This window comes from Lipotes vexillifer, unplaced genomic scaffold (genome assembly GCF_000442215.2).
Source record: "Lipotes vexillifer unplaced genomic scaffold, Lipotes_vexillifer_v1.1 scaffold283, whole genome shotgun sequence".
NCBI classification, from domain to species: domain Eukaryota; kingdom Metazoa; phylum Chordata; class Mammalia; order Artiodactyla; family Lipotidae; genus Lipotes; species Lipotes vexillifer.
The window spans coordinates 219,170-245,123 of NW_006789004.1; the positions used below are offsets into that span (position 1 = coordinate 219,170).

Below are 25,954 nucleotides of genomic sequence, written 5' to 3' on the forward strand. Positions count from 1 at the left end.
AATGGGTGTTGAATTTTGTTGAAAGCTTTCTCTGCATCTATTGACATGATCATATGGTTTTTCTCCTTCAGTTTGTTAATATGGTGTATCACACTGATTGATTTGCATATATTGAAGAATCCTTGCATTCCTGGGATAAACCCCACTTGATAACGGTATATGATCCTTTTAACGTGCTATTGGATTCCGCTTGCTAGTATTTTGTTGAGGATTTTTGCATCTATGTTCATCAGTCATATTGGCCTGTAGTTTTCCTTCTTTTTGACATCTTTGTCTAGTTTTGGTATCAGGGTGATGGTGGCCTCGTAGAATGAGTTTGGGAGTGTTCCTCCCTCTGCTATATTTTGGAAGAGTTTGAGAAGGATAGATGTTAGCTCTTCTCTAAATGTTTGGTATAATTCACCTGTGAAGCCATCTGGTCCTGGGCTTTTGTTTGTTGGAAGACTTTTAATCACAGTTTCAATTTCAGTGGTTGTGATTGGTCTGTTCATATTTTCTATTTCTTCCGGATTCAGTCTCAGAAGTTTGTGCATTTCTAAGAATTTGTCCATTTATTCCAGGTTGTCCATTTTATTGGCATAGAGTTGCTTGTAGTAATCTCTCATGATCCTTTGTATTTCTGCAGTGTTAGTTGTTAGTTCTCCTTTTTCATTTCTAATTCTATTGATTTGAGTCTTCTCTCTTTTTTTCTGGATGAGTCTGGCTAATGGTTTATCAATTCTGTTTGTCTTCTCAAAGAACCAGCTTTTAGTTTTATTGATCTTTGCTATTGTTTCCTTCATTTCTTTTTCATTTATTTCTGCTCTGATCTTTATGATTTCTTTCCTTCTGCTAACTTTGGGGTTTTTTTGTTTTTCTTTCTCTAATTGCTTTAGGTATAAGGTTAGGTTGTTTATTTGAGATGTTTCCTATTTCTTAAGGTAGGATTGAATTGCTATACACCACCCTCTTAGAACTGCTTTTGCTGCATCCCATAGGTTTTGGGTTGTCCTGTTTTCATTGTCATTTGTTTCTAGGTATTTTTTTATTTCCTCTTTGATTTCTTCAGTGATCTCTTGGTTATTAAGTAGTGTCTTGTTTAGCCTCCATGTGTTTTTATTTTTTACAGATTTTTTCCTGTATGTAGTCTCATAGCGTTGTGGTCGGAAAAGATACTTGATACGATTTCAATTTTCTTAAATTTACCAAGGTTTGATTTGTGACCCAAGATATGATCTATCCTGGAGAATGTTCCATGAGCACTTGAGAAGAAAATGTATCTGTTGTTTTTGGATGGAATGTCCTATAAATATAAATTAAGTCCATCTTGTTTAACGTATCATTTAAAGCTTGTGTTTCCTTATTTATTTTCATTTTGGATGATCTGTCCATTGGTGAAAGTGGGGTGTTAAAGTCCCCTACTATGTGTTAAAGTCCCTTACTATGATTGTGTTACTGTCAGTTTCCCCTTTTACAGCTGTTAGTATTTGCCTTACGTATTGAGGTGCTCCTATGTTGGGTGCATAAATATTTACAATTGTTACATCTTCTTCTTGGATTGATCCCTTGATCATTATGTAGTGTCTTCCTTTGTCTCTTGTAATACTCTTTGTTTTAAAGTCTATTTTGTCTGATATGAGAATTGCTACTCCAGCTTTCTTTTGATTTCCATTTGCATGGAATATCTTTTTCCATCCCCTCACTTTCAGTCTGTATGTGTCCCTAGGTCTGAAGTGGGTCTCTTATAGACAGTATATATATGGGTCTTGTTTTTGTATCCATTCAGCCAGTGCATGTCTTTTGGTTGGAGCATTTAATCTATTTACATTAAAGGTAATTATTCATATGTATGTTTATATTACCATTTTCTTAATTGTTTTGGGTTTGTTATTGTAGGTCTCTTCCTTCTCTTGTGTTTCCTGCCTAGAGAAGTTCCTTTAGCATTTGTTGTAAAGCTGGTTTGGTGGTGCTGAATTCTCTTAGCTTTTGCTTGTCTGTAAAGGTTTTAATTTCTCCATCAAATCTGAATGAGATCCTTGCTCAAAGATCCTTGTAGAGTAATCTTGGCTGTAGGTTTTTCCCCTTCATCACTTTAAATATGTCCTGCCATTCCCTTCTGGCTTGCAGAGTTTCTGCTGAAAGATCAGCTGTTAACCTTATGGGGATCCCCTTGTGTGTTATTTGTTGTTTTTCCCTTGCTGCTTTTAATATTTTTTCTGTGTATTTAATTTTTGATAGTTTGATTAATATGTGTCTTGGCATGTTTCTCCTTGTATTTATCCTGTATGGGACTCTCTGTGCTTCCTGGTCTTGATTAACTATTTCCTTTCCCGTATTAGGGAAGTTTGCAACTATAATCTCTTCAAATATTTTCTCAGTCCCTTTCTTTTTCTTTTCTTCTTCTGGGACCCCTATAATTCGAATGTTGGTGCGTTCAATGTTTCCCCAGAGGTCTCTGAGAATGTCCTCAATTACTTTTACTCTTTTTTCTTTATTCTGCTCTGCAGTAGTTATTTCCACTATTTTATCTTCCAGGTCACTTATCCGTTCTTCTGCCTCAGTTACTCTGCTATTGATCCCTTCTAGAGAATTTTTAATTTCATTTATTGTGTTGTTCATCACTGTTTGTTTGCTCTTTAGTTCTTCTAGGTCCTTGTTAAACGTTTCTTGTATTTTCTCCATTCTATTTCCAAGATTTTGGATCATCTTTACTATCATTACTCTGAATTCTTTTTCAGGTAGACTGCCTATTTCCTCTTCATTTGTTAGTTCTGGTGGGTTTTTATCTTGCTCCTTCATCTGCTGTGTGTTTCTCTGTCCTCTCATTTTGCTTAACTTACTGTGTTTGGGGTCTCCTTTTTGCAGGCTGCAGGTTCATAGTTTCTGTTGTTTTTGGTGTCTGTCCCCAGTGGCTAAGGTTGGTTCAGTGGGCTGTGTAGGCTTCCTTGTGGAGGGGACTAGTGCCTGTGTTCTGGTGGATGAGGCTGGATCTTGTCTTTCTGGTGGGCAGGTCCACATCTGGTGGTGTGTTTTGGGGTGTCTGTGACCTTATTATGATTTTAGGCAGCTTCTCTGCTAATGGATGGGGTTGTGTTCCTGTCTTGCTAGTTGTTTGGCATAGGGTGTCCAGCACTGTAGCTTGCTGGTCTTTGAGTGGAGCTTAGTCTTGGTGTTGAGATGGAGATCTCTGGGAGATTTTCACCATTTGATATTACATGGAGCTGGGAGGTCTCTTGTGGACCAAATTCCTGAACTTGGCTCTCCCACCTCAGAGGCACAGCCCTGACGCCTGGCTGGAGCACCAAGAGCCTGTCATCCACACGGCTCAGGATAAAAGGAAGAAAAAGAAAGAAAGAAACAAGAAGATAAAACAAAATAAAGTTATTAAAATAAAAAATAATTATTAAAAATTTTTTTAAGTAATAAAAAAAAGAAAGACGAGAGCAACCAAACCGAAAAACAAATACACCAATGATAACAAGTGCTAAAAACTATACTAGAAAAACCCAAAAAACAAAAAAACGGACAGACAGAACCCTAGGACAAATGGCAAAAGCAAAGCTATATAGACAAAATCACACACGGAAGCATACACATACACACTCACAAAAAGAGAAAAAGGGAAAAAAATATATATATTGTTGCTCCTAAAGTCCACCTCCACAATTTGGGATGATTCGTTGTCTATTCAGGTATTCCACAGATGCAGCGTACATCATGTTGACTGTGGAGATTTAATCTGCTGCTCCTGAGGCTGCTGGGAGAGATTTCCCTTTCTCTTTGTTCGCACAGCTCCTGGGGTTCAGCTTTGGATTGGCCCCACCTCTGCGTGTAGGTCGCCTGAGGGTGTCTGTCCTTTCCTCAGACAGGACGGGGTTAAAGGAGCAGCTGATTCGGGGGCTCTGGCTCACTCGGGCCGGGGGGGTGGGGGAGGGGTACGGAGTGCAGGGCGAGCCTGCAGCGGCAGAGGCCAGTGTGACGTTGCACCAGCCTGAGGTGCACTGTGTGTTCTCCTGGGGAAGTTGTCCCTGGATCACAGGACCCTGGCAGTGGCTGGCTGCACAGGCTCCCGGGAGGGGAGGTGTGGATAGTGACCTGTGCTTGCACATAGGCTTCTTGCTGGCTGCAGCAGCAGCCTTAGCGTCCCATGCCCGTCTCTGGGGTCTGTGCTGATAGCCGCGGCTTGCACCCATCTCTGGAGTTCCTTTAAGCGGCACTCTTAATCTGCTCTCCTCCCGCACCAGGAAACAAAGAGGCAAGAAAAAGTCTCTTGCCTCTTCAGCAGCTGCAGACTTTTTCCCGGATTACCTCCCGGCCAGCCGTGGCGCACTAGCCCCCTTCAGTCTGTGTTCATGCAGCCAACACCAGTCCTCTCCCTGGGATCCGACCTCCCAAGCCCAAGACTCAGCTCCCAGCCCCCACCCGTCCCAACGGGTGAGCAGACAAGCCTCTCGAGCTGGTGAGTGGTGGTCGGCACTGATCTTCTGTGCGGGAATCTCTCTGCCTTGCCCTCTGCAGCCCTGTTGCTGCGCTCTCCTCCGTGGCTTCAAAGCTTCCCCCCTCCGCCACCCACAGTCTCCGCCCGTGAAGGGCCTTCCCAATGTGTGGAAACCTTTCCTTCTTCACAGCTCCCTCCCACTGGTGCAGGTCCCGTCCCTATTCTTTGTCTCTGGTTTTTCTTTTGCCCTACCCAGGTACATGGGGGAGTTTCTTGCCTTTTGGGAGGTCTGAGGTCTTCTGCCAGCATTCAGTAGGTGTTCTGTAGGAATAGTTCCAAATGTAGATGTATTTCTGATGTATTTGTCAGGAGGAAGGTGATCTCCATGTCTTATTCTTCCGCCATCTTGAAGCTCCCCCGCTTCTGCCCATTTTTAAGTGGACTGTTTTTTTGATATTGTGTTATGTGAGCTGCTTGTATATTTTAGATATTAACCCCTTGTTGGTTATAGCATTTGCAAATATTTTGTCCCATTCCATAGGTGTCTTTTTGTTTTGATGATGGTTTCCTTTGCTGTGAAAAAGCTTTCAAGTCTGATTAGGCCCCATTTGTTTATTTTTGGTTTTATTTCTTTTGCCTTGGGAAACTGATCTAAGAAAACTTTGCTATGATTTATGTCCAAGGGTGTTTTGCCTATGTTCTCTTCTGGGAGTTTTATGGTGTCATGTCTTATATTTAGATTATATTAAAGATCTTGGATCTTTAGATCCAGCTTTCCCAATACCACTTGTTGAAGAGGCTCTTTTCTCCATTGTATGTTCTTGCCCCCTTTTTTGTAGGTATGTGTGTGGGTTTATTTCTGGGCCTTCTATTCTGTTCCACTGAGCTATATATCTGTTTTTGTGCCAGTGTCACACTGTTTTGATTACTGTAGCTTTGTAGTATTGTCTGAAGTCTGGGAGGGTTATGCTTCCAGCTTTGTTCTTTTTCCTCAGGATTGCTTTGGCAGTTCTGGGTCTTCGTGGTTCCATATAAACTTTAGGATTATTTGTCCTAGTTCTGTGAAAAATGTCATAAGTATTTTGATAGGGATTGCTATCTAAGTCTGTAGATTACTCTGGATAGTATGGCCATTTTAACAATATTAATTCTTCCAACCCAAGAGCATGGGATATCTTTCCATTTTTTTGAATCATCTTCAATTTCCTTTATCAATGTTTTATAGTTTTTAGCATATGGGTCTTTCATCTCCTTGGTTTTTTTTTTTTTAATAAATTTATTTATTTACTTATTTTTGGCTGCATTGGGTCTTCGTTGCTGTGCACGGGCTTTCTCTAGTTGTGGCAAGCAGGGGCTACTCTTTGTTGCAGTGCACGGGCTTCTCATTGCAGTGTCTTCTCTTTGTTGTGGAGCATGGGCCCTAGAGTGCGTGGGCTTCAGTAGTTGTAGCACTTGGGCTCAGTAGTTGTGGCTCACGGGCTCTAGAGCACAGGATCAGTAGTTGTGGCACACGGGCTTAGCTGCTCTGCAGCATGTGGGATCTTCCTGGACCAGGGCTCGAACCCATGTCCCATGCACTGGCAGATGGATTCTTAACCACTGCACCACCAGGGAAGCCCCTGTCCTTGCTTTTTTGAGGGGAGAATTTGCTGAGCTCTTCAATCTGCCATATTAGAGGTCACAAGTTTACTCAAAAATAGTTTTATTGAGATACAATTCTCATAGCATACACTTCACCCATTTAAAGTATGTAACTCAGTGTTGTTTAATATATTCACAGATATGTTAAACTATCACCACAGTCAATTCTAATACATTTTCATCATCTCAAAAAGAAACTCCTTGCCCTTTAGTTATTGCTCCCTATCCGCTCACTTCCTCTCTTCCTCCCAGCCCTGAGCAACCACCAATCTACTACATGTCATCTCTTTCCTTTTCTTAGTAAGCCTGGTTAGAGGCTCATCAATTTTATTGATCTTTAAAAAGAACCAGCTTTTGGTTTCATTGATTTTCTCTAATAATTTCCTGTCCTCAATTTCATTGATTTCTGCTCTAATTTTTTATTATTTCTTTTCTTCTGCTTACTATGTATTTAATTTTCTCTTCTTTTCTTAGTTTCCTAAAGTGGAAACTTAGAAGATTGATTTTAGGTCTTTCTTGTTTTCTAATACATGCATTCAATGCTATAAATTTCTCTATAAGTATTGCTTTCCCTGCATCCCAGAAATTTCAAGCTGTATATTCATTTATATTTACTTCAAAATATTTTAAAATTTCTCTAGCAATTTCTTCTTTGATACATGTGTTATTTAGAAGTGTGTTGTTTAATCTCCAAGTATTCTGGGATTTTCCAGCTATTTTTGTGTCACTGATTTCTAGTTTAATTCTATTGTTTTAAATTTTAAAGGTGTGTTTTGTAGTCTCAAATGTGATCTACGTTGGTGTATGTGCTGTGGGTTTATTTATAAGACACTAACAAAAATCCTTTATATCCATATCTTTATTTGAACAATTTTCTATAATATCTAGGAGAATACAGCATTAGTGATGCACATTTACTAAGTTCAACATTAGACAACTACAAATTTAGAGCATAAATGTCAATCTGATATTGTTTTGGTTTTCATCTTAGCACTAGGTGATATCTGGTGAAAACCCATGTTTCAAAGGCTTTTGTTGATATGAGGTGTATTATTAACTTATTCTTTAAAATTCCATGTGAGATATGCTGGGGTAGGTTTAGTTTAAAAGTAGTATTGGTTGATAATGCATTTCACTTCTCAGTACTTTTGCTTTTTTTTTTTTTTTGCAGTACGCGGGCCTCTCACTGTTGTAGCCTCTCCCGTTGCGGAGCACAAGCTCCGGACGTGCAGGCTCACCGGCCATGGCTCACGGGCCTAGCCACTCCGCGGCATGTGGGATCTTCCCGGACCGGGGCACGAACCCGCGTCCCCTGCATTGGCAGGGGGACTCTCAACCACTGCACCACCAGGTAAGCCCTACTTTTGCTTTTTAATGGATGAATATTTTACCTAAGAACTTTTCAAACATTAACTATATCATGTTTTTCTATGTAGATCAGAGTAGAATTTCTTTTCCAGATCCAACAAGGGAAAACATTTGAAAAACTGCAATGGGCAATGTTCAATGTCATTGTAGTTAAAAGGCATACCCATTTCACAGTAAGTTAACAATTAAAGTTAGTAATCAAAATACAATATATTAAATGTCATAAGCTCATTTCTGTGCAACACTGTTAGAGCAATTTAAATTTTCCAAGGACACATGAAAATCAACCTAACTCCAGTGTTCCACAAAAATACATAACTAGGAATCATAAATTATAACACACATACCCACATTTAAAGGAAAAATTCAGCATATGTTGGATAAAATTAAATGGCTCAAGTGATGTAGAGAGCCTGAAATGTCGACCAAGTTTTTATAACATATAATGACAATAAGATATTTAAAACTACTGACTCTGAAAAATGCCATGAAAATATACTGACCTACCAAGCACTGAATTGTACATACCAGATTCAACTCAAAAAACATTTTTCTTTCAAATATTTCAAGAAACATTACAATACTAAGGAAATGTTAGTCATTTTCAGACATCTTAATGAATCTAATAACACCCATTAAATTGAGCTAATGAACATTTTAGCTAAACCAAATTATAAAATTTAAAAAATGTATAAAATGCATTTTGGCAGATATTTTACATAGTGCTTTTCAGTTCCTGATCTATTGAGAAATCTACTGTAACCTCAGGTTCACTTAATTTAGGGTAATACTGAATACAATGAATTAGAATTTATGGCACTCTTTCTCTATCCTATTTTCACTCCATCTTTGATATGGGTAAAGGGGTTCTCAAAAGTTTTTTAATGAATGTCCATGAAAGATTTTACAATTATACCTTTTAGCTTTACTAAGCACAGGTCAGTTCAGTGGAAAACAAGCCATTTGAATATTACCAAGAATCTAACTTATCTCTATATTTCTTCCATATATTCATTTGCTTAATTGTAACATAGAGCCCCCTAACCTCAGGAAACACTCTCTCAGACCACATTTCCTTGGCTTTGAGATTGCTGCTGCCTCACAGTTCTAATACCTGTTTGGAAATGAGAGAAAAGAAAGGAAGGAGAAGTAAGAGGAGGGGAGGGTCATGCAGAAAGGGAACGAAGGAAGAAAGGAGGCCACACCCACCCAAACCCTCACAACACCTTGAGAAACAGGGCAAGATATCATTTCCAGGCAAGACATCCCCTTACAGAGGAGAAGTTCCAGAGAACTTAAGGCAGCTCTAGGAGGGACGGGAGCAGGGGTTAAGGCGGCCCTCACAGCACAGCCTGAGAAGAAATCACAATGCACTTACCCATACACTGAGCCTCTCTAACACACATGCACACAGCACACCTCTTGGCTCCAAAGCCAACACTGGAAGCATGCACACACCGTCATGTTCAACTACACACTGACTTATGTATGGCCTGCCTGGGAGACAGCCCTCAGAAGGGACCCAGGGGCTTGGCCTGCAGCTGCAGGTTCTCTGCAGGCTGCACAGCTCACCTGGTGGCTCTGACAGTGACTCTGAGGTCTGTGTGTTGAGAGCGACTTTCCTCTTTCCTTTTGGGAGGCTCTCACCCGCTTCTTGTCAGGCTGGGAGAGCTTGCTACTAATTAATGACCAAAACAGAGTACTGTACCCTCCAGGGGGGCACTGATTCATTACAAAAGCCAAACCTAGTTATAGCAGGTAACTACAACAAAGAGGAAACCACAAGGCACCCCATCTGATTAGCACCAAGAACTTGGTACCCATCATTTTCTCACCTCTCATATGCCAGTTGCCGACTCTGATAAGGAAAAGGAGCACCTCTTGCTGGACTGGGGCACCCCACAGGTACCAGGAGGAACAGAATGGAACCTCAGGACTTTCTAAAGTCTCCTGCCCCGCATGTGCCCTCAGTGCCACTGCTGCATATGGGAAGACAGCACAGCTGGAGGGCTGAGTGATCTCAGGCAAGTCACTGCCCTTATCTCTCTCTCAAATTATCATCAGCTAAGGACTGTAGTAGCTGCCCTTCTACCTTCTAGGGCTGCTGTGAGGACACAATGAGGTAACAGAGAAAGGCTGAAGTGAAGCATAGCCAGACACAAGGTACTGTCTCTACATTACCTTTCACCAGGAGAACTGAAGGGCCACATATGACATTTTGCTTTCTGTTTTATTCTAAACAGTTGAAGATACTGAAGACTCTCTGTGTGTGTGTAAGAGAGAGAGAGAGAGAGAGAGAGAGAGAGAGAGAAAATATGAGGACATCTCAGGATGGTGCCAGATGCCCTTTTACCTAGGGTTACCAGGGAAGTCATTTCTCACAACAATCACTATACTGAAATTCTAATAAAATATTTTCACGGCCTCCGCCACTGTTATTAAAAGATTTGATCTATATTATACATAATCACTTACCCAGAAAGAGACAACTCTCAATTATCCATTAAAATGAAGGAAATAATAAAGTGAATGACACAAACTGGCCCGAATCCCCAAATCTCCTATCAGTTGGCTTTGGAATATATATTGTTGTACTTTTGCAATTGATGAAAGAAGTGTCAGGTGCGTTTTCAAAACTTCCAAAGGAATCATGAAGCTACACTTCATGGAGTTTACCCCATACTCATCTTTCCCCTTCATTATAGTTACTCTCAGGCAGAGCAAAGCCTTAACCTAAGAAAAGCTACAGGAAGGGAAACTGCTTCGAATTTTTCAGCTTTGATTTCCAAGGTGTGAGCTGAGTTTCTCTGAACAGTGAGTGGGGAGGAGACTATTGAGAAGGGGCTATTAAAACAATGAACTTTTGCTTTCTCAAATAATTCTTTCTTTGAATTCCTATTGTATGTCATAGAGGAATTATGAAAAAGCAAATCAGTGATAATGCTAAAGATCGTACTGCAGAGAAGTGAGAACAGCAAGAACTCATGCAAAGATTGGCCTGAAGGGAAGCCCCCAGGCAGGCCAGTGGGGCAACTGAGGACTGCCTTCACCCACAGCCTTCAAAAGAGTCAGAGCAGGTGAGTGGACAGGCGATGGGACACAGGATGTGGCTGAAGGAAGGGACAGAGTGAGCAGATAAATGAGTGGGTGGACGGAGTGGAGGGCTGGTGCAGGTGTGTTTGAAGCTGGGTGAGAAAGTGTGGGTGGACAAAGGGAAAGCTGAGCAGTCCTCAGAGGCCAAGGATACCCACAGTCAGCAGAATATTTCTGCATCCTCAAGAAAGTAGGACACAGAATGACTTACCAGGACTTGGGGTTCCCTGGTTGTAAGGTATTTCTGTCATGACTAAAGATCTTCAGACCACTAAGAGAAATTAATTCAGATCCGCTTCTGGGGTTCTAGATAGGCATTGGAGGAAGTTGGAGCCCTGAAATATCATAATCTTTGTGTGGCCATCCCTGAACAGGAGAGACTCTGGCCCAGGTGTGGAACAGAGGCTCCAGCACTTTGCAGTAGAAAGATGGAAGACAGGAGAGAGAGAAAGGCCCAGACAAGACATGCTTCAGAATATGAGCTGCCTGCAGGAAAGATAAAGGGCTGCAGTGGCAGTGGAAGCTAGAGCGTGATCCTGAAGACCTGACAAGACTCAGGGTGTGCACAGGACATGCTACACAGGACTGAGCTGGGAAAGGGCCTGGGAGGATTTCTAGGTCTGAGGGGGAGAGCCTACAATCATGGTGGCATTTTTTGGAGCATCTCTCCCACCCAAGTCCCATCTATGTTCTTAAGACTCTGACAGATTCAGTACTAACCACGTGGTTTCAACAGTTCATTGAAAACCACATTGACAACCAGGGAAAATAGAGAGAATCGGATTGAGTTAGTATTTTTCTTGGTTTTGCAAATGAATAAATGTATCCAAACTGAATACAACAGCAGTGCACAATTCAATAAAAACTACCTAAACTCATTAACTTTGAAAAAGCATGTACATTTAAGAAAGATTACAGCTACACAAACCTGTGATTTTACATTTTATTAATCCCTCAAAATTAACAGGCACCAAACACTAGTCTTTCCATTAGAGGGTAACCTTACTGAGTACCTGCATCTCACTTCTCTGTGGTTCAGGTACGGCAAGGAGAGAACTTCAGATGTGGAAGGGACCTTAAGAACCAACTGTCTAACACTCTCACTGAATAAATGAGGAATTTGAGGCCCAAATAAGTTAAGAAACAGAAATTTATCTTTTAATAGCAATATTTATCACTGATTTGAAAATGTTTTACTTGCATTTATAATATTGCGCATATTTTAATTAGATGTCTTTTTTTATAGATCATCTAATAGTTAATTTATATAAATCTATGATTGTAATTCAGAACCAGAGTTTCTAAAGAAAGCTAAGAATTTGCTTTTGCACAACCTGAAACATTTATTGTATAAGATTTGTAGGAAAAATGGAGACTATGTTTAATTAGAATTTCAGAATGAAAACATACAGAATCTGGGTCTTATTAAACCAAATCCTCTGTAAAATTCAGCAATCTCCTTATATTTTTATATAGGTCAATGTATTTCTAATATGATGCTCTTTAAAGTATCTAGTGGTATTGCGAACATTTATAGAAGTTGCAAAGCCTAAAAAATGGAATCATAATTATTTATTATATACTTTCTTTTGCATAATTTATAAAATAATTAAGATTTCAAGACCTAAATCATGAATATTCTGACAATCCTCTCTAGATACTGACTGACATTAATTCTTAATAAATTAAGAAGAAAGAAAACCTGTCAAGGCTGAAAATATGCACAGCAGGAAGCAGATCTGATAACTAAAAATAGGTCACTTCACAGAACACTGTACCCTGATGTGATATGCGCCCAGGGAAAATTAATGAGCACATCAATGTAACACATCCTGAATAAAGGACATCAACAATAGCCACTTCGCCTAATCCTATCCCTAAATGTCAAACATTGTGTCATATTACTACATGACTTCCCAGTGTCTGCTACTTGTGCAGGTGAATCTGTAGCTATGTGCACATAATCCAGTTAAAACTGATCTGATTGAACCGTAAACAGAGTCGATAAAAGAGAAGCTTATTACTGTAGTGCCTAATATGAATATCGCTTACATTTTAAAGAACATAGTATGTAGCAGCAATTTAAAATGCTCAGTAAACTATGGTACAAACGGACTTCCATGCTCTATAGCAAACCAACATTCTTAGTATCTCTACATCATAGTGACACATAGAAGGGAGCTACTTGGCCAGTTACTTTACATATTGCCAGTTTATTTCTTTGTTCCAGTTGGACAGTAGCAACATAATTGATTCCTAAACTGGTATGATATGTACTCAGTGGTGATTTTTCTTTCAATTCTTCTGGTTAGCACACAGGAGGTTCCTTATTGGTACCTTTCTAACAACAGCTCATATTCATATCTGGAATTCAGGTTTTTTATATCATTTAGATGCAGTGATAAGGATTTAAAATAAATGCTGGCAGCTGAAGACACATTTTTTTCCTTCCTTCCTTCCATCATTCACCTGCACGTCAACTGCAGATACCTAACTGATCAAGGATGAGTGTTGTTATAAAGGTAACACAGCACAAAGGAGGCTATCTTTCTTTCCAAGATGATGAAAAGTATTCTAGGGGGAGTTCCAGTCAATAACCCCTTGTTTGGGAGATAATAAGTACTATCTCTTTTAAAATGTGTTTTCAGTAGCTCACTTGAAATAATGGGTTATTTCAGGCAAGTATTGTATTGTCAATATTTTCCTTGATATCACTTTCAGACCCGTGATATGAATCCCAGGCCCAGGCTGGCTGGAATCTGGATGGTTTCTAGTGCAAGGGAAGATGGGTTAAAAGGAAAGGTGACCGGGAAGATGTGTTTAGCATCCATGAGCAGCTGAGGAGAGTCTTTCCTGTCTCGTAAACGCATCTGAGAAGATTAAAAAAAGAAAAACAAAAAAACAGAGCATCAATTCTTTGAATCTACAAAGATTTTTTTTGACAAAATTCTACCAAAAATCCTCAACTAATGAAGAATATTTATATTTGTTTTAAAATCACTTCATTTTTCCAATAAGGTGTTATCAAGAAAGGTAATGCACTATAAAAATGAGATAAAATAATTAAAATAAAAACTGCATTACCCTTCAATAAATTATAAAATTTCCATTCAAATGACTGTGTTGGTGAATCAAAGCAAATGAAAGCCTGGGAGATCTTACCTGTATAGTACGAATAAATGACACAGAGACTCTTTCTTCAAACTCGTTAACTGGAGTATACAAATTCAACACTTTGACAATCTGGGAGAAATAAAATGATCAAAGTCTTTAGCATATTATCAAATACATACATGCTGGGTGCCTGTAATCTGGAAAACTAAAAGGATCTCTGCATATAGTTTTCAGTTCTACTCAGGGCTTGGTTAGGGCAAGAGGGGAGAGGGAGTGGTTCTGAAGGCACATTTACCTTTATTAGTTGAATTTTTAAAATAAGAATGTATTAATGTAATATTTTATTTTACACTTTAAGAAGCAACATAAATTTGAAAAAACATGAAAAGTAAAAGTGCTCCCACCTGTATGCTCAGTCTCTCAAAGTAACAATAGTTAACAGTGTCCTGTGTATTCAGCTAGTTACTTTCTGTATGTATTCTATGTGTAATCTATGTAAGATTTCTATGTTTTGAGATAAGTGATGAACATTAAAAAATCCAAGAGTCAGCACAGAAATAACTAGGCAAAAGAAAAGTGGGTATGTTTATGCCTATGCCTTGCCTCATGCTGTGGCCATTGTTCTCAAATGCCCTTCCCATCTTTTCATTTCCTTAAATTCAATGCACAGCTAAATAACTTTCCCTGAACGATCAGTTATTGCCCCTTAGCACCATTTGGAATCCTCCCTCTAGCAAATTAGTGCTGAGGGCTTAACTACCTACCAATGGGCCAGCACCAGCCCTGGCCTCCCCTGAGCCCCGTGGCCAGCCGTGCTATAAGCTGGCCCTGCCAAAAAATGGGCAGCAGAAACCAAAGGAAGCAGGGTGGGGCAGCCAACCAGGCCAGGGGCCAGCCCCACCCACCACTGAGCCAACAGTAGTTCAGCCCTGCCACAACAGAAGGGCCTACACAGCCCACATAGGGGGTACCCCTAGACATATAGCTCTGGTGACCAGAGGGCAGCATGCTTCTGAGCCCCATAGGATGTTTCCTGCATAAGGCCACTTCTTTAAGATCGGGAAATGTATATGACCTACTTAATACACAGAAAAAAGACAGCAAACTGGGCAAAATGAGAAGACAGAGCAATGTGTTCCAAACAAAGGAATGAGACATAATCTCAGAAGAAGTACTAATAGAAGTGGAGATGAGCAATCTACAAGGTTATGATTATAAAGATGCTCAGTGAACTCAGGAGAAGAAGGGATGAATATAGTGAGAACTTCAACAAAGAGTTAGAAAATATAAAGAAGAACCAAAAGAGCTGAAGAAGACAACAGTAGACTAAATTATACAGAGGAATGGATCAGCGAGCTGGAAGACAATAGTGGAAATCACTGAAACTGAACAACAAAAAAAAAAGAATGAAAAAAAATGAGGATGGTTTAAGAGACCTCTGGGACAACTTAAGTGCACTAATACTCACATCGTAGGGGTTCCAGAAGGAGAAGACAGAGAGAAAGGGACAGAGAACTTATTTGAAGAAATAAAAGCTGGGAAAGGAAACAGACATCCAGATCCAGTAAGCACAGAGTCTCAAACAAGGTCAACCCAAAGAGGTCCACACCAAGACAGATTATAATTAAAATGGCAAAAATGTAAGATAAAGAGAAAATCTTTTCAAGAGAAAAGCAACTAGTTACATAAAAAGGAACTCCCATAACAACATCAGCAGACTTTTCAGCAGAAATTTTGCAGGCCAGAAGGGTGTGGGGTGATATATTCAAAGTAATGAAAGGAAAAAACCTATAACCAAGAATATTCTACCTGGCAAGGTTATCATTCATGTTTGAAGGAGAGATAAAGAGTTTTACAGACAAGCAAAAGCTAAAGGAGTTCAGCACCATCAAGCTAGCTTTATGTTTATATTTTAATTTTTTTAATGGGACTTCTCTAAGTGGAAAAGAAAAGGCCACAACTAGAAATATGAAAAGGGAGGGAAGAGGAAAGTTTAAGAGATAAAAGCCTACATCAAGAAACAAGAAAAATCTCAAATAAACAATCTAACCTTATACCTAAAGGAACTAGAAAAACAAGAACAAACAAAATCCAAAGTTAGTAGAAGGAAAAAAAATCAGAATGGACATGAATGAAATAGAGACTACAAAAACAACAGAATAAAAATCAATGAAACTAAGAGCTGGTCTTTTGAAAAGATAAAGAAAATTGATAAACTATTAGCCACATTTATCAAGACAAAAAGAGAGAGGGCCCAAATACATAAAATCAGAAATGAAAGGGAGAAGTTACAATTGACATCACAGAAATACAAACGATCGTAAGACATTATTATGAATAATTATATGCCAATAAAATGGACAACCTAGAAGAAATGGATAAGTTCCTAGAAATATACAGTCTCCCAAGACTGAATCAGGAAGAAATAGAAAATATGGACAAATTGCAAGTAATTAAATCAAATCAGTAATCAAAAAGCTCCCAACAAACAAATGTCTAGGACTAGATGGCTTCACAGGGGAAGTCTGCCAAATATAAGAGTTAACACCTGAATCTACCCATCTCAATCTATTCCAAAAGAACAGAAGAGAAAGGAAAACTTCTGAACTCATTTTGCGAGTCCACGTCACCCTGATACCAAAACCAGACAAAAATACCACAAAAAAGGAAATTATAGGTCAGTATCACTGATGAACATAGTTGTAGAAATCCTCAACAAAATATTTGCCAATTGAATTTAACAGAACATTAAAAGAATCATACATCACGATCAAGCGGGAATTATCTCAGGGATGCAAGGATTTTACAATAACTATAAAACAATCAATGTGATACACCCCATTGGCAAACTGAAGAATGAAAACCATATGATCATCTCAATAGATGCAGAAAAAGCTTTTGACAAAACTCAACATCCATTTATGATAAAAACTCTCAACAAAGTGGGTATAGAGGGAACATACCTCAACATAATAAAACACATATATGACAAACCCACAGTCAACATCATACTCATGGTAAAATGGTGAAAGCATTTCCTCTAACAAAACAAGGATGCCCATTCTCACCACTTTTATTCAAAATGGTATTGAAAATCTTAGCCACAGAAATTAGCCAGGAAAAAAAAAGTAAAAGGAATCCAAATTGAAATGGAAGAAGTAAAACTGTCACTGTTTGCAGATGACAGGAAACTGTATATAGAAAATCCTAAAGATGCCACCAAGAAACTATTAGAACCAATAACTGAATTCAGTAAAGCTGCAGGATACAAAATTAATATACAGACAACTCTTGCATTTCTATACACTAATAATAAATTATCAGAACACAATCCCATTTATAATTGCACCAAAAAGAATAAAATACCTAGGAATAAATCTAAACAGGGAAGTGAAAGACGTGAACTTGGAAAACTATAAGACATTGATAAAAGAAAGTACAGATGACACAAACAAATCGAAAGATATACCAGGCTCATAAAGTGGAAGAATTAATATGGTTAAAATGACCATATTACCCAAGGCAACTACATATTCAATGCAATCTCTATCAAAATACCAAAAGCATTTTTCACAGAACAAATAATTCTAAAATTTGTATGGAAACACAAAACACTGAGTAGCCAAAGCAACCTTGAGAAAGAAGTACTAATACAAAGCTAGAGGTATCATGCTCCCTGATTTCAAACCATACTAAAAAGCTACAGTAATCAAAACAGTATGGTACTGGCACAAAAACTGACACATAGATTGATGGAAAAGGAAAGAGAACCCAGAAATAAACCTACTCTTTTATGGTCAATTAATCTACAGTAAGGGAGGCAAGAATATACAATGTGGAAAAGACAGCTTCTTCAGTAAACGGTGTTGTGAAAACTGGACAGCTATATGCAAAAGAATCAAACTAGACCATTTTTTCATACCACTTAGAAAAATAAACTCAAAATGGATTAAGGACTTAAATTTAAGACCTTAAACTCTTAGAAGAAAATACAAGCAGTACTTTTTTTTTTTTTTTTTTTTTAAAACCCCAAGCATTTTTTTTTTTTTTTTTTTTGCGATATGTGGGCCTCTCACTGTCGTGGCCCCTCCCGTTGCCGGACGCGCAAGCCCAGCGGCCACGGCCCACGGGCCCAGCCGCTCCGCGGCATGTGGGATCCTCCCGGACCGGGGCACGAACCCGTATCCCCCGCATCGGCAGGCGGACCCTCAACCACTGCGCCACCAGGGAAGCCCCAAGCAGTACATTTTTTTTTTTTTTTTTTTTGCGATATGTGGGCCTCTCACTGTCGTGGCCCCTCCCGTTGCCGGACGCGCAAGCCCAGCGGCCACGGCCCACGGGCCCAGCCGCTCCGCGGCATGTGGGATCCTCCCGGACCGGGGCACGAACCCGTATCCCCCGCATCGGCAGGCGGACCCTCAACCACTGCGCCACCAGGGAAGCCCCAAGCAGTACATTTTTTTTTTTTTTTTTTTTGCGATATGTGGGCCTCTCACTGTCGTGGCCCCTCCCGTTGCCGGACGCGCAAGCCCAGCGGCCACGGCCCACGGGCCCAGCCGCTCCGCGGCATGTGGGATCCTCCCGGACCGGGGCACGAACCCGTATCCCCCGCATCGGCAGGCGGACCCTCAACCACTGCGCCACCAGGGAAGCCCCAAGCAGTACATTTTTTTTTTTTTTTTTTTTGCGATATGTGGGCCTCTCACTGTCGTGGCCCCTCCCGTTGCCGGACGCGCAAGCCCAGCGGCCACGGCCCACGGGCCCAGCCGCTCCGCGGCATGTGGGATCCTCCCGGACCGGGGCACGAACCCGTATCCCCCGCATCGGCAGGCGGACCCTCAACCACTGCGCCACCAGGGAGGCCCCAAGCAGTACATTTTTGACACTGGTCTTAGCAATATTTTTTTGATCTGTCTCCTCAGGCAAGAGAAACAAAAGCAAAAATAAACAAATGGGACCACATCAAACTAAAAAACTTTTGCACAGTGAAAGAAATTATCCACAAAATGAAAAAGCAGCTTACTGAATGGAAGAACATATTTGCAAACAATATATCTAATAAGGGGTTAATATCCAAAATATACAAAGAATTCATACAACTCAAATCAAAAAAAATAAATGACCTGATTAAAAAATGGGCAGAGGACCTCAACAGACATTTTTCCAAAGAAGACATACTGATGGGCAACAGGCACATGAAAAAATGCTCAACATCACTAATCACCAGAGAAATACGAATCAAAACCACAATGAAGTACTACCTCATACTAGTCAGAATGGCTATTATCAAAAAGATAACAAATAGTAAGTGTCGGTGAGGATGTGGAGAAAAGGGAATCCTCATGCACTGCTGGTGGGAATGTAAATTGGTGCAGCCACTATGGAAAACAGTATGGAGGTTGCTCAAAAAATTAAAAATACAACTATGATACAACCCAGCAATTCCACTTCTGGGTATTTTTCCAAAGACAACAAAAACACTAGTTTCAAAAGATATATGCACCCTTCTGTTCATTGCAGCATTATTTACAATAGCCAAGATATGGAAGCAATCTAAGTGTCTGTCGACAGACAAATGGATAAAGAAGACTGGTGTACACACACACACACACACACACACACACACAAGAATATAATTTAGCCATAAAAAAGAATGAAATATAGCCATTTGCAACACTATGAATGGACTTTGTAGACATTATGCTAAGTGAAATAAGTCAAACAATGACAAATACTGTAAGAGCTCACTTATATGTGGAATCCAAAAAACAAAACAAAGAAACCAAAAGAATGAAAATATACTCACAGATACAGAGAACAAATGGGTGGTTGCCAGAGGGGAGGGGCATGGGGTATTAAAATAGGTGAAGGGGATTAAGAGGTACAAACCTCCAGTTATAAAATAAATAAATAAAGCATGCGGATGTAATCTACAATATAAGGAATACGGTTAATAATATTTTAATAACTTTGTATGGGGACATATGATTGCTAGACTTATCACGGTTATCATTTTATAATGTATGGAAATGTCAAATCACTATGTAGTATACCTGAAACTAACATCATATTATACATCAGGTATATTTCAATTTAAAAAACACAATTATTTGTCTTAAAATAGAGAAGTCTAAAGAATCATTCAATTATTAAATAATATGGAAAATTCTTTTATGGAGTACAAACTCCATAGAATGTGTAGAATGTACACCCCCATGAAAACAGGGACTTTGTTTTGTTCATGGTTTTATCTTAGTGGCTAGAACATTATACAGAACAGTGTAGAGAGTGGATAAATAAGTACTGAATGTTGAATGTGCAGGACTGTGACTAGTACTGAAATATACTTTGTGGTAAAATCTCCCTTCTTCAAGATCTACAATATTGATATATATCGTCTCTGACACAGATGAAGTCAGCTCAGAGACAAAAGCAATAGCTAGAGACCTTCCTTACTTCCCTAAATGTCACTGTTGATGAATGTTAACTTGTTTTATAATAGGGAAAATCCCCTTACCTGGGCAGTAGTTAAAGCATTGCACATGGAACAAATGGCTTCTGCATCATCATCTGTTTTCTTTTTCACTTGCAAAAGCTGAGCAGCCTGAATGAGAGGTTCCAGGGTTTCCTTAGCCCCACTGTTCATCAGATTCTTGTCACGCAGCCATTCTTCTAGTTGACTGACATTGTACCTATGCCAGAAAAAGGGGGGTGATGCAAATTTACTGAATGTTATCATAAATGTCTTAATTTTTCTGTGCATGGCTTTGTCAGGAATTTCAGTTAAATTCTGTTTTTTAAAATCATTAGCTGTGCTTAAAAATTTATCACTATACATAATCAGGAGGTTTATAATCATAGTTATATAAGAGTAGGTATAATTCTAGAGACTATAATTCTCTTTAATGGGAGATAGAAATGTAGCCATTACAGCAAGTTATGAAATAAGATGTGCTAAAAACCAAAATAGAACACATAATATGGCTGTGTCCTTATTAAAGAGCCAAGCCGAAAATACTTTATAGCTTCTTACAACTTGAGAGGTGAGAATTGATAATCCTTTAAGTACTCTCTCTTCCTTAAGTCAGACTCCAAGCTAGTAGACATAATAACAAGATCCCCACATAGACCTTGTGCTCCGGCCCTCTTTAGGGAAGAGTCTGGGTGATGGAGGTAGTGGCCTGAGGAAGCTCAGGGATGAAGGCGAGAAGGGCAAGTGGGGGCCATGGGAAGAGACAAAGACCCAAAATATGAAGAGAGACATAGAAACTACACAGATGCGAGGTTTTAAGAGGTGGCCAACCAAGTGATAGTGGTTCGCATATGAGAGTGAGATAAATGGACCCACAGTCAGGACTTAGTAATCAGGCAAAGAGGAGCTTCATAGGTATAAACAGAGCTTGCAGAAAAATAAATTCTACGACCTGAGTGGAAAGCATTATCTTCTTACCACTACCTACAGTGGATGTGCGCAGTGGAAAATTTGAAAAGAAAGCCAACGCTTCCTAAGATTAACTACAGGCTTTCATAGGAGAAATCCTTTTTCCCCCTCGTGGTGAATTTTCTAGCTGTTTTAAAATAAATTATTTGAAAAAAAATTCCATTATGCTAATAAGGTTATGCTGAGGAGCAGCTGGACAAAATTGAGCACAGCTTTTCTTAAAATAGAAAGGGGCGTATTTCAAACATCAGTAAAAGATTTATTAGACATGTTCTTGTTGCCATAGGTACAAAAAGGTATTTTGTCAAAATAAATTTATAAGAGCAATCAAACATTAGCAATCTTCATTATAATTTGATATTTTGTTATTGTACAATTAAAACACACACAAAAGGAGAGGAAGCAGCTATCTCATCTTTATGTAGTTTTCATCATCTCCCCACTCCCTCAGATGAGTTATCGGGACTTTCCTGGTGGCATAGTGGTTAAGAGTCCACCTGCCAATGCAGGGGACACGAGTTTGACCCCTGGTCCGGGAAGATCCCACATGCCGCGGGGCAACTAAGCCTGTGCGTCACAACTACTGAGCCTGCACTCTAGAGACTGCGAGCCACAACTACTGAGCCCACGTGTCACAACTACTGAGCCTGTGCTCTAGAGCCCGCGAGCCACAACTACTGAGCCCACGTGCCACAACTACTGAGCCTGTGCTCTAGAGCCCGCGAGCCACAACTACTGAGCCCACGTGCCACAACTACTGAAGCCCACATGCCTAGAGCTCGTGCTCCACAAGAGAATCCACCACAATGAGAAGCCCGCACACCACAGTGAAGAACAGCCCCCACAGCAACGAAGACCCAACACAGCCAAAAATAAATAAATAAAAATAAATAAAGTTCCCTTTAAAAAAACAAAAAACAAAAACGAGTTATCTTCACATGGAGCAGGGTTCCTAACAAGCAGTGGGTTGCAAGGCATGGCCAGGAGCAATCACGAATGAGAGTGGAGGGTCCAGCCAGAAAAGAGGAAGCATCTCTGTTCCCAGTCTGCCCTTGCTGCTCACCTGGTGGGGAGTGGGGGTGGGGGCAGTGGACATCAGGTACACTAGCCTCACACGAGCCCCGGCAAGCGGTTGGGCAGCATGAAAAGGCCATGGCAGCTGTTGGTGTTCGCTCACCTGATCTGCATGCCTTTACTCCAGGAGCACATGTCCTTCCGTAGGAGGAGGTTGTTCAGTGTGACGGCCCCCACGATGTAGAACATCTGCTTGACCACCTGCTTGATCAGTTCGGGGTCCATGCCGTGCTGACACATGACTGAGTGGAAGGAGTTGAGCTGCCGCAGGATGGAGTCCAGTGTGTAGGTACCCTCATCAGCAATGCTGGAGGTTCGCTTTCTTAGCCCTGTGGGCTTCACCCCAGACACACCCTGAATGGTTTCATGCTCTAGCATTCCAGAGACTGCAAGAGAAGTTCAAGTGTCAGAAAAGAAGATCTGGAAGGAAACGTGTGCACACACACACAAAGACACAGACATACACACATACAGTTTATGAAAATGATTTGAGTATCAACATAGAGGGAAAAAGAACTCAATAAAAGGGCTTCTGGATTTTAAACTTTAATGTAGGAATAATTCTTAAATTCAAAAAAAATAGTAATAATTCTTAAATTCAAAAATTTACCATGAAATTAGGAACTCTTAATGGCCCATTTCCTGAAATATGAAGCCTTGTAATAGCACGTGTGAGGTACCTTGGGAGGGTTTTTGAGAGAGATGTATGGAACAGTTAGGGAGAAGATAAAAATTCTCCAGTAATATCGAGCCCCGGAGGCAAACAAATCAAGTAGCAAGAAAGGCAGGAGACCAGGCAGTGGTCTTGGAGAAGACTTGGGAGAGGGCAGTTGTGTGGGGCTAGAGAGCTGGGCCCTTCCTTGCCCTGAGCTTCCCACAACAGTAGGGAGACCTTGGGCTGGCCTTAGCCTCCCAGGACTCAGTCTTCTCATCTGGGGCACTGCTGCTCCCTCTATTATGCTTTTGTAGCATTTGGCTTCTGCCTCCTCTAGGATGGTTTTGGGATGCCCACTCCCTGGACTGGAAGCCCCCTTGAGAGCAGGGGCCAATCCTGATTCATTGTTATATGTCCTAGAGCTAAATGCAGCTTCCAAAGAACTTCATACTGACTCGAAACATTTATTGTTGTAAAATCATTGGGAGATGCAGCTAGTGGCACATCTAAAGGTAAAATTTCTTATTTAGCCAATAAAACCAGGCAAAAGTAGAAGAGAATGGACTGAAGCTGACCTTCTCTGCATCTGTGTTACCTCATGCATTTTTGCTGACCTACGTTGCTTTAAATTCATGACCTTTTAGGCGTTAGCTGAAGAAACCATTGCCATCCCCCATGGCTTCCTCAGCCTTCTATATTTCTAGTTGGTTAAAGGGGGGCCTGCAATAAAACATGGGACACTAGGAGCCCACAGAGGTGAGATGAAGTTGTACAAATGTGGAAAACACATGGATGGGGAAGGAAAGGGTAACTGGTAGTAGCCTTAAGAGGCTGTTGATAATTTGCTTGACGATAATACAGTTTGGTAACTTAAAAAATTTTTTTAAAAAGTTCAATGCATTCAAAATTAGCAGCCTGCAATTTGTACATGCCTTCTAATTCCTATTTCACACCTGCTACACATTCCAAAGGAATACAGGTAGAATGATACATAAATACACACCCAGAGTGAGTACACACATATAAAGATAGGTATATGAAATCACACATAAGTAGAAACACACACACACACACACACACACACACACACACACACACACACACACACACACACCCCAGTTTCTCATCCAATGAGAAACTGCTACTTTAAACCAAATTGCCTTTAACAATTCCATAGGGGTCATGAGATGTTCCACTCAGCATGGAGTGTCTGAGACCTGTTTTTGTTGCCATGGTACCTTCCCAGCCCTCTTACTGTAGCCTAACAGGTAAAGTACAAACCCTCCCCAGCCTCCTTCATTTTAGACGGGTCCCTAGGAAGCTCTGTGTAGTAGTACGCTAGACCAAAGTTTAAAGTGTTTTTGAAAACTGGATGAGGTCTGAGGTCTACTGCTGGGTATAAAGCATGACCCAATCATAAGAGAGAGGCATTACACATTAGGGAAGTAAACTATATACTGCCATTTCCATCATGTGGAAGCAGTGACTTTGAGGTACCCCAGTTCATCATGGCTGCGGTTCTGGGATTCCTCAGCTAATTTTGAGACTGAGTCTTACTACTTTATGTTCTCCATATGAATACATGCTCCAACACATGTGCCACTGGTGGTCATCTATTGGCGGGCACATGAGGTAGACAGACCTGGATGTCAGCAATATGCCCTGGCCTTACCGATCATTGGCTGAAGGATGTTCTCTAACACCCGCACGAGCTGCTGGTAGATCTGAATGGCCAAGTCACTTAGCACCTGTCGGTACTCAGCCAGGTCAAAATTGGTGAGGCAGTGTTCATTCTGGCGAGATGTGTTGTGTTTCATAAAGCCCTAGAGCCATAACGGAGAGTTAATGATACAGATGAAGTAAAATGTCTCCTGTTTAACTCTCTCATTTGATAGGCATCCTCATGCTCTTTTTTCCTTTCTCCAAAGAGTTCCCATTCCAACCTACACATAAATGCCAGGATACTCCTCCTCAAATTCTGTGTGTTTGTTTCCATCACGTCTCCCCTTCCACTTCTTACTAGCGTTTGAATAATCTAAACTTGGCAACCTAGCATTTAAGCTTTTCCACCAGCAATGGCAATGAAACAAGATGGGGGAACTTAATTTGAAAAAAAAACTAATGAGTGTTTTCACTTATGAAACAGCTGGTTCACTGCCAAGCACTAAATTATCTAAAGTAGTAATCTCTTAACTTCAGTTCATTAAATATAGCCCTATTTATAAATACTACACTGAAAGGACGTAAATAATCTTCTTAAAATTGATCAATTTCTACAGACTGGTGAATAAATAAAAAATTTCTCTTTACTATATTTTACTGTATCCATACATGATTCTCAGTCTGAGCTTAGAATGGAATCTTTTGGTGATATTTGTTAAAATGGAAAGCCAACTGTACAGGCAGGTACTTCTGTCAGGCCCTGCCTGACAAAGACAATTGCCTACTTGATGGATTCTGCCCACGCTCAAGCATCTGCCTCCCTGCAACCTACTTTACAACATGGTCTAGAACTGGGGAGTGAAAGGACAGTTAATAGGCCCTCTGGAGGATTCTGTTCTGCTAGTCCCATCTGCTCAAGGACCATGTCTTGCTCATATTGCATTCCCCATCATCTGCCAGGACAGTCCTTTGCCCCTAGCCTGTGGGTGCTCAGAAAGTACTACTGCTCAGCTTCTCTGCCTGCCCTCCCAGCAAAGGATGGGGAAGTACGAAGGGCAGTGGTTATGGACAGAGGCTCTTGGAGGTGGGCAGACCCAGAATCCTAGCTCAGCTCCTTATGACTGAGAGCACCTGGGCAAAGTGATGAACTTCTTTGAGCTTTAGTTTCCTCATCTGTAAAGCTGGGTTATAATTCCTACCTCACTGAGATGTTAAACAAGAATTAAACAACATAATGTACAATAAATGCTGTCTGATACATACTAAGCAGCCCTTAATAAATGATAATTATTAATATACTACATAGCTTTGAAATATGAAGTCTATCAACCAACTGATGACCACATCACTATAAGCAAAAGCAAAAATATCTGTGGACAAATCTAAAGAGACATGTTTTACCTTGATCACCTTTAATGTATTACACAAGCCAAAACTGATTAATTTCTTTAAATAGCTCAATATTCCTACATCAGTCCTTGAAAAGCCC

The 25,954-nt window shown here is 40.3% G+C and overlaps 1 protein-coding gene across 1 annotated transcript in view; it reads right to left on the minus strand.

Moving 5' to 3' along the window:
- Positions 1-13,236: 13,236 nt before the first annotated feature.
- MYO5A (myosin VA) overlaps positions 13,237-25,954 on the minus strand; it is a 121,552-nt gene continuing 108,834 nt past the window's right edge. Inside the window, exons 35-39 of the mRNA XM_007461912.1 lie at positions 24,476-24,626; positions 22,252-22,534; positions 20,151-20,325; positions 13,682-13,762; positions 13,237-13,389 (exon numbers count right to left, since the gene is read on the minus strand). Coding sequence (XP_007461974.1) covers positions 13,237-13,389; positions 13,682-13,762; positions 20,151-20,325; positions 22,252-22,534; positions 24,476-24,626 — 843 coding nt within the window. The remainder of the gene's footprint in view (positions 13,390-13,681; positions 13,763-20,150; positions 20,326-22,251; positions 22,535-24,475; positions 24,627-25,954) is intronic.